General features: G+C 30.5%; 1 protein-coding gene and 1 long non-coding RNA gene across 2 annotated transcripts; one reads left to right on the plus strand and one right to left on the minus strand.

Moving 5' to 3' along the window:
- Positions 1-295: 295 nt before the first annotated feature.
- Positions 296-3,429, plus strand: LOC108470835 (remorin 4.2-like). Its single transcript, XM_017772324.2, has 2 exons — positions 296-1,206; positions 2,931-3,429. The coding sequence occupies exons 1-2, from the start codon at positions 553-555 to the stop codon at positions 3,120-3,122; spliced, it is 846 nt and encodes a 281-aa protein (XP_017627813.1). The 5' UTR covers positions 296-552; the 3' UTR covers positions 3,123-3,429.
- A 508-nt stretch (positions 3,430-3,937) lies between these two features.
- LOC128284095 (uncharacterized) lies at positions 3,938-4,849 on the minus strand. Its single transcript, XR_008274407.1, has 2 exons — positions 4,528-4,849; positions 3,938-4,294 (listed from the first exon to the last, which is right to left on the minus strand). It is a non-coding gene; the product is annotated as an uncharacterized LOC128284095 (long non-coding RNA).
- Between the last annotated feature and the right edge of the window lie 8,458 nt (positions 4,850-13,307).

A 13,307-nucleotide genomic window follows, 5' to 3' on the forward strand; every position in this document is an offset into this window, starting at 1 on the left:
ACTTTATCCCTTTACATTAAATAAATTATTTTAAACGAACTAATGATCGAACCAACGGACCACAAATTCACTAGTCTGATTAAAAAATTATTAAAATTTCAAAAAAAAAATATTCGATCGATTGGTACGAACTCTAGAACTAATCTATTTAAAATCATTTTTGTAACATATAACTTAACTAATTTTCAGTCAGAACCAATTTAAATATCTTAACATTAAATTAACCTAACTTGATCCACCTTAACTCCACCTGACTCATAAATATTAATTCTACATTTTAAGAGTAAATAAACAAAATCCCAAAGCTACTTTCTTTTTAAATGAAGTCTCACTTCCATCATTTCTTTTGTGGGCTCTTCATAAAAGCCGATTCTTTCTTCTTGAATCCTCCATATAAATTTAGTGGCTCATATATTTTCCCGAGAAATAAAAAGAAAAAAGAAAAAAGAAAAAAAAGAAGCAAAGCTTTAATTAGTTACTATAAATTCTCATGTTAAACCCTCACTCAATTCTTCTTCTTCTTCTTCGCAGCTAAATCATAGTCCGCATATTATGTTAGCCCTTCAAAGCTCCGTCAATAATGGCGAAAACGACCCAAACCACGACCAACATCACGATCACGACGATCAAGACGGTGAACGTATCAGAGACATCCATGCTTTAACCCCACCACACCCTCCCGCCGTCAACGCCCGTCGTCGTTGGGAAACTGGAAGCAGCCGTGCATCGTCATCGAGCGAAGTAGCTCCGAGTGAAAACTTCACCACCATGAGCCGAGAATTCAATGCTCTGGTCCTCGCCGGATCTTCTATAGAAAACAACGATTCCGATTCCGTACATACTTTGAATAACAATCAGTTGACTAGGATCGGTGAAGATCATGAACTGCAAGAGGAAACTAACCCTTTAGCTATAGTACCCGATAATGGTCCGTACGATCGAGAATCAGATCAGCCAAGAAGGGTAGAGTCGGGTGGGTTAGAAACGGCGGCGACTGCGGCGGTGGGGAGTGGTGGTAGTAGCGGCGGACATGGGGAAGTCACGGTGCTGAGAGTGAAGAAAGAGGAGGTGGAATCGAAAATATGTGCTTGGCAAAACGCGAAGATTGCAAAGATTAATAATAGGTTCAAGAGAGAAGATGCTATAATTAATGGGTGGGAAAGTGAGCAAGTACAAAAGGCTAGTTCTTGGATGAAGAAAGTTGAGGTATGTTTGGATACTAAGAATTTTTTTTTCTCATCATATTTTCTCATGAAAATTTCTTTTATCAAGGACTAATTCAAAATAAATGATAATTTTATGTGTTAGCAAAAAAGAAAACCTTGCTAAGCTAGAAAATTTTTTTTAAAGGAAAGATTAGAATTTAACTATAATTTCTTTTCAAAGTTCATATTTTGAAGAAATTAAATAGAATTTTTGTAATTTTTAAGATAAAATGTAATGTTAATATATGTTAATCAACTCGTATATTTTCATTTTAAGAGAGTCAAAATTCTTATTTTTAGATTTGTTCTTGAATTACAAGGAAAAATAAAATTTAACAATAACGTGATTAGCGCAAACTCAAATCACATATGAGACAGTGAACATCTTAATCATAAAGTCAATATCTTAAATTTAAGTTTTTGATTGATACCAATCTCGAATTTAACCGAATTAATGATTTGATGTAGTCTACATTATTTTATTGAGGCAATTATTGAGTGTTAATTGATGATTCAATTGACCAAGGTTCTTAGTTGCATGGTAGGGGATTTTCATGGTAGTTTAATAACTAAATTATCTTCATGTAATAATTATCATATGTTATTGATATTTTTAGTCAAGTTCTTAATCAAGTACCTATGCTTTGTTTTTCTTAAATTATTAGTGGGATCTCATGATCATGATAATGGTGGTAGTGGGTTCTTTTTTTTTTTCCTTTGTCCTTACTTTAGGAGATTTGCAACTTTATTAGTGGATAATTTTAAAAGAGTACATTATTTAACAATTTCCTCTCATAAAAAATAAGAAGAAAAATCGATCATTAACTTAATTTAGATTTATCAATTTGGGTTTATTTTTATCAAATTATGAACTCTTTTTAGTTATAAGGCTCGAATTTAAGATTTTACGTAAATAGTTATTCTTTTATGGTAAACTACGTTAGTGGTTTTTTTCTTTTGAGTTATCTAACTATAAGTAATTTTTTTGTTCACCCAACTATAAAAATTACAAAATAGTTAGCTATTTAATTTTGTCTTTTTTATCACCTAATTATATTTTATTTTTGGGTGTTTTCACTTTTACATTAACTAGATGATGACCAAAAAAAAATAAAAATAAATAGTTAGATGGTCATTTATAAATTTTTAAAGTTGGGTGACCAAAATAAAAAAAAAAAATTTGTTGGGTGACAGCATAGTTTGACGAACATTTTATAGTCTATAAAGGAGAAAAAAAAACCCATAGTTGAGAATGTACTTTACCATTCTTTTTAGCACTTAAAGGGGAAGCCAAGGGGTAGGGAGGGTCGTATGCAGCCTTGATGAAATGGTAAAATTCAACTTTAACCCCTCCAAAGTATTAGTTGTTCAATTTCATCTCTTTTGTAGTTCTCCTTAATATATGAAAACTGCAAATTTAACCCCTCTCAAAAGCTAAAAATTCAATACAACTCATTTTAATACAAAATTTTTTACTTTGGTTCCTGAATATTTTGAATTTTATCTCAACTTCAGTGCACAATTCCTAGTTTCGCCCATGCATTTAACACGATTATACATATATGATATTAACATTGTATATACATGCATTCATTCATAGTAGTTTTACATCATTGTTTTGTAATGGGATTTTGAATAACAGTCCCAATATGCATATATGTGTATATATATATATATATACAAATGTGAATCGGATTTATTTTCTCTATATATTTGTATTCGTAGTGGAAGCTAGAGGAGAAAAGAGCAAAAGCCCTAGAAAAGATGCAAAACGACGTCGCAAAAGCACACAGAAAAGCAGAAGAAAGAAGGGCATCAGCTGAGTCCAAGAGAGGGACCAAAGTTGCAAAAATCCTTGAAATTGCCAATTTAATGAGAGCTGTTGGGAGACCACCTGCTAAACGGTCCTTCTTTTAAAAAAAAAAAAAAAACAACCCTTTAATCTTCCCTTCATATAATTCCCATTATATATGCATACATATATACACATACACATACATATATATGAATGCATGTGAGTACCTTCATCTTTTCAATTGTAGGGTACCCCTTTTATGTAAGAGGGCATGAAATCAAGAGTTGCACCAAATGAAAACTATATTATGTGTACATGCATGTATGTATGTATGTATGGGTTCATGTTTGAGTGTTTTGAAGTGTGATGGGATAATATTTGAGGATTTTGTTAATGGTGATATATGGGGATGGAACCCCTTTTTTTTAATGTTGTACAGTTGAAAATATATTAATTATCAGCCTTTTTATTTGGTTTGGTGCTTTTATTAGTGGCAATTATTGTAGTTTTTTTAAAGCTTAATTATGAAAAATTAAATATTAATCACTTTTTGGCTTCATTTGCTGCTGATTCAGATTTGAATGTTGTTGAATGTTGCTTTTCTTCTTTCCCCACTTTTTATTAGTATTTCTTTTACTTATTTAACGACTCTCGTAAATACCAAAGACTTAATTAACTCGAGAAAAAATATTATTTAAATATAAAATCTCTTAACATTTATATAAATAAAAATACAACAACATATATACATGAATTATCAAATTTTATTCCTTGGTATTATTTATAAAAAAATACATAAAAAAGAATAAGATAATTGTTAATTAAGTTTTAGTTCGATTGACATGAGTATTATTACCAATGCAGGAGGACTTGGATTCGAATGCGTTGAAGCACATTATACTCCTATTTATAAAGTGGGAAAAGGCTGTGACTAGTGTAATAAGCCTATTTTGCCCGGCCTGGGCCCAAATTAGACAAGCAAATAGAATAAATATTAGAATAGTTCCAAATACAAGCCAAAATTACTTAAAATCCACTACCTAAATTCTACAGACTCAAATAGCCCAAATCCATTTAACCCATTTTACAATCCAAAACCCAAAGCCCAACAACCAGACCCAAACTAAACAAGGCCCAATGGCCCAAAGTGTTAAGCACTTTCGGAAGACACCTTAACCCTAGGGTTCCCTTGTGCGTCGCAACCCCATGTGCTGGCCGCAACGTATCCACCGCTCGAGGTGGCCTTCCTTGCACCAAATTGGTAAGCCTCTGTGTCCGTTGACTCCTCGCAAACCTGCAAACAAGTAAAAAAGGGGACAAAGCAGAAACGAGGCAAATAAACAACAAAAGCAATGCAAAAAGAAGTATAAATATATTGTATTTTCGGCTATAAAAACCCCAAACCAAACTAATGTAAGATTACACACAGAGATAGTAATCAAAAAAAATTCGAAGTTCAAAAAAGGGGTGATTTATTTTCTGTTATGTATTTTATTTTTTCAGTATAGCATAAAACAAAAAACTTACCACTCTCGTTGTGCCGTCGTCGTGAGTGAGCGTTTGTCGTCCTCGAGGAGAAGTAACCCATCTCTGCCAAAGGAGAGGGCGCAAAAGGGACGCCCTAAGCCGAAACCCTTTTCCTTTGACGCCCTAAGCCGAAACCCTTTTCCTTTCTTTTTTTTTTTAAATATATAAAAACTGAATCACCCTCTGATCCAGCCTTTTTTTTTTTAAAAATAATAATGTAATTTTTTTACTCCATCCACGGCAGAGGCTCAGTGGAGCCTGGCCAGATTCTGGCCCATGCCTAGAGAGGAAAGGAGGAATTCCTTTTTTTTTAAACGCGGAGCAAAGTGATTTTTTTCTCAAAAATTTAGCTTTTATAGCCTTACAAATCCGGACCATTTCTGTGCTTTCTAAAATGCCCCAAAACGACGTCGTTTTGGGGGGCCGACCTAAGACTTAACCTGCGTTGCCAGGATCCGCGTGTTTTTTCCCTTAATAGGCTATTTACGATACGGGTGCCTCCACTTTTGAATTCTTTTTCAATTTGGTCCGAATTATTTTATTTTCCATCTTTTTAGATCGTACCATCTAATTTTACTTCCTTGTCAATTTAGACCCTCAATGGGCCATAAATAAGGGTGCGGTTAGCAGGATTTGGAATATTTTCCCGATTAATCCCTCTATCTTTTCGTGCGTCTCACTTTGGTCCTTTATTTTATTTTATTCTTTAATTTATTATGATTTACCCTTGCAATTTTATTTAAATTTCTAGTCAATCCCTTGCGCATTTAACCTTAGCCTCTCATGAAGTTTTATTATTATTATTTACTTATGTATTTATTTATTTATTATTACCACTTCCACCTTTCATGCATCTTTATTATTTATTCATTCATTTAATATTTATTGTTTTACCTTGTAATTCATGTTGTTCATATTTATACATTCTCGCCCATTATTTGCATATTTTTTTACTCATTATTTATTTATATTTTACATGTTACTTATATTTATGCTCGTTATTAAGCATCTTTCATTTTAGTTTATTTTAAATTACTTCATTTATTTTATTAATATTGTGATGCGATTATTAATATTAATTATAATTATATTACTATTATTATAGTGTTCCTTATTTACTTATTATTTATCGTTTTATCCACATATCCATTTTAAATTGTTTCATTATTGCTATATTAAACATTAGGTTTTTGTAAATTATGCCCGAGTAAGTTAAATATACATTAATTTAAATATTGCATTCGTTTTCCTTGCACAATACATAAAAAAGGAAATTTTTAAAGAAAAACCGAGGCAATGTTCATTGTTTTTGGAATTAAGAGAGTGTGTCCTTAACTTACGGGACATGGCTTCTTTTTAAAAATCGAAATAATTGAATATCTATTTCAAAATATAGAAAGCCAAGATTCAAATAACGATCAAATGGTGTTCATTCTTGATTTTGAGGATTTAAGGCATTGTGCCCTAACTTACGGGATATGATCATTCCTTCTTGATTGACTTGAAGTAAACTCCTTTCATGAAAATTAACGTTAATACGAAGAGGAATTGTATTTCAAACTCTTTTCGAGTTTTCAACTTTCTACACTAAGACATTAATTAATCAACTAGGTACCAATTTTGGGCGTCACGAGGGTGCTAATCCTTCCTCGTGCGTAACCGACTCTCGAACCCGTTTCCTGAACTTCGTAGACCAAAAACCTTCGTTTTAATAAATCAAACCGTTTCTTAAAACGATCAAATTACGAGGTGACCCGATCACACTTCATAAAAAAAGATTGGTGGTGACTTACATTTTCGTTTTCAAAATAAAAGTCGGCTTTTTCAATAAAATGGTTTCGACAAATAGTTCTAGGCAATGTGTAAAAAAGAATATATATTAACTGGATGGAAAAGAAGTGACTAAAAAATGAAAGATAAGATGTGATTTTTGTTTGATTGTTTTTTCCCCAAGTCTAATATAAGGCCAAGTTCTATAAATTTTGGGGTAAAAAGCAAAAACATGACATTTTGGGAGAACTTCGAGGCTTTATTTGCAAATAAAAACAACGAAAAATGACGTGTTTCTGCAAAGACTAAAAATATTCATAAAAGGGGCGGTGGGGGAGAACATTCTACTTCTTTTTCTTCAAGATAATATTTTAAAATATCTCACATTTAACAACTATTTTTTAATGAATATTTGACGATTATAACACATCCATATTAATTTATATTTTGATGTATTAATAAAATATATAAAATTGATATTCTGTCAATTGATCAGATAATGCTACAATAAAATAATATTATTTTATTTATTGATAGTATATAATATAATTTTATTTCAATTAGTTAATACTGTAAAATTTGTATTAAATTTATTAGTATGACATTTAAAAAAATTTAATTTGTAGTCATGTGTTGAGGTTTGTTTTTCTATCTGATGATTCTTTTTTATTTATAATGTACTGTCTACTTGATGTAACATGTTAGAGGGTAATTAGGTGTTATGTATATAACTCAAGATGAGACATTTCGTATTAGAATTCACATCTAAATATCATTATATGTGTTCGGTGTGTCCAGCCTCTCGATGTTGCGAGGAGTATTCATATGTCTTTCTCTCCTCATGTTGTCCTTGTAATGCATTCCATTGCGAGGAGTATTTACATGTTTGCCTCGTGAAATCACGTTACAGGTTAAATTTTGAATTATGAGACTTTTTACAATACAATGTAATAAAAAAATAATATTAAATTTAAAATTTAAAAGTAAAAAAAATTAAATTCTAAATTTACAATTACATTTATTATTATTATTATGGGGAATTGCTTTGAGAACACGTAACTGTGTACTCAGTCCAAAACGTTACGTCCATCTGTCTTTTCTTTATTTCGATGTCATATGAAAATGAATGTTTGCTTAAATTATTAATTAATTAATTAATTAATCAAAGTTGCTTCTAAGTTTAATTTTCTGAAAATATTAACTAACTGTGTATCATGTTTGAAATATATATATATATATATATATTAAATCAATTAAATTTTTATAAAAATTAAATCAATCGATTTAATTGTAATTATTTTATTTATTTGATTTTGTATTTTATGAAAAATAAGTAGTTTAAATTGGTTCAAAAAGTAAAAGTTTATTCAAAAATCAACTTTTACTTTATTATTTTTTCTCAATTTTTTAAAAAGTGATGAGATGTGGACCATAAATGAAAATTTTAACTTTCTAATAAATTTAAAATTAGTGTTTTCAAGTAAACTAAAATATATTATCTTCCTATTTATAGATTTGGAAGAAACTACGAGCAATTCCAAACATTATATCAAAAAGAACAGAAAATTTATAATATTTTTTTACCATTATCTTTAAATAAAATATTTTTAATTATTAAATTAACCAAATCAAAATAGACCCAACTTAAATGAGATTTTCCTTTTAAAAATCAGTTAGAAAAAAATAGTTTTTTTTTCTTTTGAGTTAAAAAGAAAATCTAAGACTTCAAAGTATGATATGTTGGACCAATAGTCACAAAGTATAAATAAAGTTAAACACTTCCTAAAATAATAATAATAAATTAAGTAAAGTTAAGCACTTTTAGGTCACATAAATAGTGGAGGTTTGGAAATAATGGTGAGGATATTGGACGGGATTCAAGAAAAAAGAACTTGTAGCAGGTATGCTATGCCAAAAACACAGATCATTCTTCTCGATCATTCAAACAGGCACTGCCTTTTAGCTACAAGCACTTAATTCTTGACACCTCCGCAATCCTCAACAATATTGACATCTCTAATTGGAGTTTTTATATTTATGATGTGCGGGATCCATATAAATATGGAAAGTACAGAGCATACTCTATTTAACTCTTTTTTTAACTCATAGGTTAAACCTTTTCTAGAAAGAAATCTAAACAGAAAACAAGAGAACTTTAGAAAGCTATATATAAAAGCACACTGATATTTTTATTAGGTAGGAAACTTCATCATTTTACAAGATAGAAAACATTTCCTTTTATAGGTGAGGAGACGGAAGACAACAAAATAATTATAGTGCATATGGTACACAAGGAATAGTAAATTTCCTGACACAAGGAATAGTAAATATTCCTGACACATTCCTAATACTACAAGATAAAGATAAAAGATTCCTAACATGAAAAAATAGTAGACAAATTAATAGTACATAACATGACAAGCTAATATATAACCGTGACTTCAAACAAAAATAAAAGTAAAAGTAAAAGCTGACAGTAAAAGATTCTCTTTTAGCTATTAGCGTTGGAATGAGGGAATTGTGCGCTGTCTAGAGAATTTCACTGTAATTGTCTTCATCTTCAGATTTTTCTTCTTCAATCTTATCTTCCTGTTCATCTTGAATTTTTATCTTGTTCAGATTGATTTGACTGCAATATCATGGATAGTCTTAAGACCATTCTGATGGATCTGGAATATTTTCATAATATTCCCGAATGGTTTTTAAGATCTCATTGTGATAAGGTTGATACTGAGCTGGCCAAGTATCCCATGGAGCAGTAACATCTGGAGGAGGCCATATCTCAAATGGTATTACCTTGTTTAGCTGACAAAGGAATTTCTGGATTTCTCGATAATGAATATCTGAATTTCGAATGTCATCTAAATAAACCTTGTGAATCCATGCAGTAGGAAAGGATCCTAATTGAATTAACCTGCCACATTACTTGAAATATTAAGGTTTATAAAAGATAATTACCATATGGCATTTTTATTTGTCTTGATAAGATTGTTCCACCATATTTAGCCATTGCGTCAGAGGATGAAACCAGCTCATGAAAGTAAAGAAATTCTAGTGTTCTGATTCAATATTTCATCATATAGCTTTCACCAAATAATAATGAAGATCTGGAATAAAAAACTGAAATGGCAATATAGTATAAATGAGTGAGATACCATAAAAACCATTTTAGCTCATCTGTTTGTTCAACAAATGAAAACTTGATTGGGTGTATAAATGGATAATCTGGATGTACACCTCATAGCTTAAGGATGAGTCCTCCAAAATCTTTGAAGACTTGAATCTGATATTCAAACATCATTTATTTATTTTTTTGGTGAAAGGTTTTTTGTTGAACAAGGTTCATGACTTCTGGTGGAAATTCTGGGTTAGGTTAGGAGTAACAGGATAAGAAGTAGGAAATGTTGAAGATGAAGAAGATGGTCTGTACATCATCTTGGGTCTGAGCCAAAAGTAAGTTCTTTTGTAAGTCAATATTTCATTTTTGGGTATAGAAAGGAAATCAACAAGTCTATTTTCCTTTCCTTTGATATGTTTGACATCAAAAGAGAATTTTGAAAACCATTCAGCCCATCTAAGGAGTTAAGAATGTGGCACTGTTTTTTGTTTGAATTTGAGCATTTAAGGAAAAGAAGGCATGTCCATCTCAACAAGAAAATGATATCCTGTAAGATAGAATACAAATTTTAAAATACCTTTTTTGACCGCCAAAATTTCTTTGAATGTGGAATGATAATTGATTTCTGCTTCTGAAAATCTTCCACTTTTGAATTCACAGAGATATCTTTTCCTTCTTTTTCTTCAAATAGTATTACACCCCAGTATTTATCACTAGCGTCTGTTTGTAAAATTCTTTTTCCATCAGAAGGAATTTGAAGTAGAGGAAAACCTTACGATACTTCTTTTAGCTTTTGTACAGCTCTTGTCTGAGAGGATGACCATGCAGGGGGCTCTTTCTTAAGCATTTTCCTTAGAGGATTAATATACTTAGAAACCTTAGGAATAAAGTCTCTAAAGTAATTAAAAATCCCTAAGAATTGTTGTACCTATTTTTTAGACAGGTTTTTATATGGAAACTTAAGAAGTTTTTGTGAAATGTAAAGTCCAGAGGAGTATTATCCATCCTTCAGGTTCATTTCTAGAAATTCTATTTCTGATTTATTTATTTGCATCTTCTTTTCTGAAAGCATTATCCCATATTTGAGAACAAGGGACTTGAATTCTTCTAAGAGTTAAGCATAAGAATCTTCATCCAGAGTGTAAAGCAATATATCATCAATGTAGATTAAATGGCATGACCTTCCACCGAAAATAGGCTCCATAATATGTTGGAAGATTTTTATCATCGCCTTCTGAAATAATGATGGGGCAGTTTTTAACCCAAATGGCATGACCTTCCACCGGAAATATTTGTTGGGAATACTATAACAGCCAAATTTTTCAGTGGTGTCGGAAACAGTGATTCGAGATCACTAAATCCGACGAGTAAGTTTAGAAATTTTAACAAATAATAATTATAGGCCAAGCGCGAACTTAAAAGAATTATTTTTAATTAGTGAATTTTGCGATTTTAAAAGAATTAATCAGGTAAATTTGGTTGAAAACGAGGTATCGAGACCTCGGGTTTATAAATCGAGCCATAAATATTTTTATAAATATTTATGGAGTGTTATTAAGTTAGTATTAAAGTTTTGTTAGAAAATTTTAACGTTTGGTTAGTCAATTAATTAAAAAGAACTAAATTGAAAATAGTGCAAAATTTATTAAAGTGTGATTAAATAGTTTAAGTGGTTAAAAAGGAGGGATTTAAAAGGCAATTGGACCCAAATTGCATGGGCTGGACAGTTGGGCAAGAAAATCAGCAAAAAAGACAAGGAGGAACAGGGGCAAAATGGGAAATTTTGCAAATTAAACATATAAAACAAGACAAATTTGAAAAATCTAGAGATATCATCATTTTCTTCAGCAAAAACGCCATGGGAGGTCTGAAAGCTGCTGGTTTTCATGCTTTGACATATGTGAGTTCAATTCTTACCCTTTTCTTTGAGATTTTTATGTTTTGTGACTTTTACAATTAGGTCCAAGTGTTTAATTCATTAGTTTTTGATTTTATGAACAAAATTAAAAGCTATAATTGATAAGTGTTAGCTGTTTATGATGAAATAAAATGAATTTGAAGCTTTGATTTTGTTGTTTGATGATTTTATCAAGTAATTTCAATAGAAATTGATTTTAGGACCTAATTGTGAAAAAGTTGTGAATTAAGGTTTAGTGTTAAAATTCTGATTTTTAAAGATTGTGTAATAGTTTAGAATGATGGAATAAAATGTTAATTGAGAAAAATTAGCTTAATAGATGGGCTAATTGAGCAAGGACTGAATTGTATGACCTTTGAAATTTAGAGGAAAAATGGTAATAAACATCTTGAACTAAAACAACATTAGACAATAGAAGTAGATTAAATTTGAAAAATCACCATAAATTGTAGAAATCAAATTAGAAGATGAATAAAATATGAAATTAAAGCTTATTGAGTCTAGTTTTTCATAGAAGAAACGGTGTAAGCAATGGATTTGTAAATTATGAGATATAATGAATTTTGTGAGACAATGTTAGAATGAATTCTGGTTCCCCTGTTTTGACTTTGGAAATTCACCAAAAATTGGAGAAAATTAATTAGAGTCTCAAATTTATATGCTTAGAATACTTAATGAGTCTATTTTCAATAGAAATCAATGGAAACATTATCCGAGTTTTGTACTGTGATATAATTAATTTTTAGTGAAGAGAGATCAGAACTGTTGAATAGTGAAATAGGGGAAACTTAAATGAATAAACTGTACTAATTGGCTAAACCAAAAATTCTTAAAATTTTATGGTGGAATAATATGTGAGTCTAGTTTTAGAGAAAATTTACGGATCTTAATTTTGAGCTCTGTAGCTCGAATTATAAATAATTGAGTGACTATGACTCGTGTGAACAGATTGATGTGAGCATTAATAAGTAAATTGTGAAATCGTACTTACAAGAATGTTATATACATTAAGGATGTGGAATGGAGAGGAGAAGGAGGAAAAATATATATGAATATTCAATTAGCATGGTTAATTTGCATGTTTTAAGCTCATAGACTAAATTGAATAAAAGTAAAACTTTTGGGGACAATTTTGTAAAAATGTCAAAAATGACTAAATTGAAGGGAATAAATTGTTTTATTATCTAAATTAATAAATTGAATGAAATTATCAATTTAAGATTGGGTGAAATTTGGGAAAATGGTAAATTACCAATATGCCCCTAAATCTTGGTATTTCTGCAATTTAGTCAAGTAGGTTCGGATACCCTGAATGAGCATGTAAATATGAAAATTTAAGTATTGTATCGTATTTTATATGATATTTTGAATTGAATATATGAAAAGGATGTTACATGAAACATGAAAATGAATACTAAATAATATAAATTAATTGAAATTATTCTGAAAATTTCGGTAATGCCTCGTATCCTATCCCGGTCTCAGGTACGGGTATGGGGTATTACAAATACAAAATCCTGTTTTAGCTCTATCATCAAGGTGAATCCCTAATTGCCAAAATCTTACCTTAAGATTAAACTCGGAGAAGATTCTTGTTTTAGCCAGACTGGAGAAAATAGAATTTCTGTTTGGCAATGAAAAGTTATCATCCCGGAGAAAATAATTAAGAGGTTGGTAATTAATAACCAATTTTAATTTTCCTCTGACTTGCTCTGATCTTTTATTCACATAGAAAGCTTCACACGCCCATTGGGAATTTGATGGTTCAATCAGATCCTGTTGTTAAAGTTTCTTGTATTCTTGTTGTGCCAGCAGCAAATGATCTGGATTCATTCCTATATGACTGGCTTTTGTAGGATTGATGTCTTCATTTTTCTTGAATGGAAGGGTAATGAAGAATTCAGGATTTTTCCACAAAAGGTTAGGGCATTTGAGAAGAAATTCTGAATGATAATTTGCAGAAGATTTTTCTGT

The sequence above is a fragment of the Gossypium arboreum genome, chromosome 11, assembly GCF_025698485.1.
Source record: "Gossypium arboreum isolate Shixiya-1 chromosome 11, ASM2569848v2, whole genome shotgun sequence".
NCBI classification, from domain to species: domain Eukaryota; kingdom Viridiplantae; phylum Streptophyta; class Magnoliopsida; order Malvales; family Malvaceae; genus Gossypium; species Gossypium arboreum.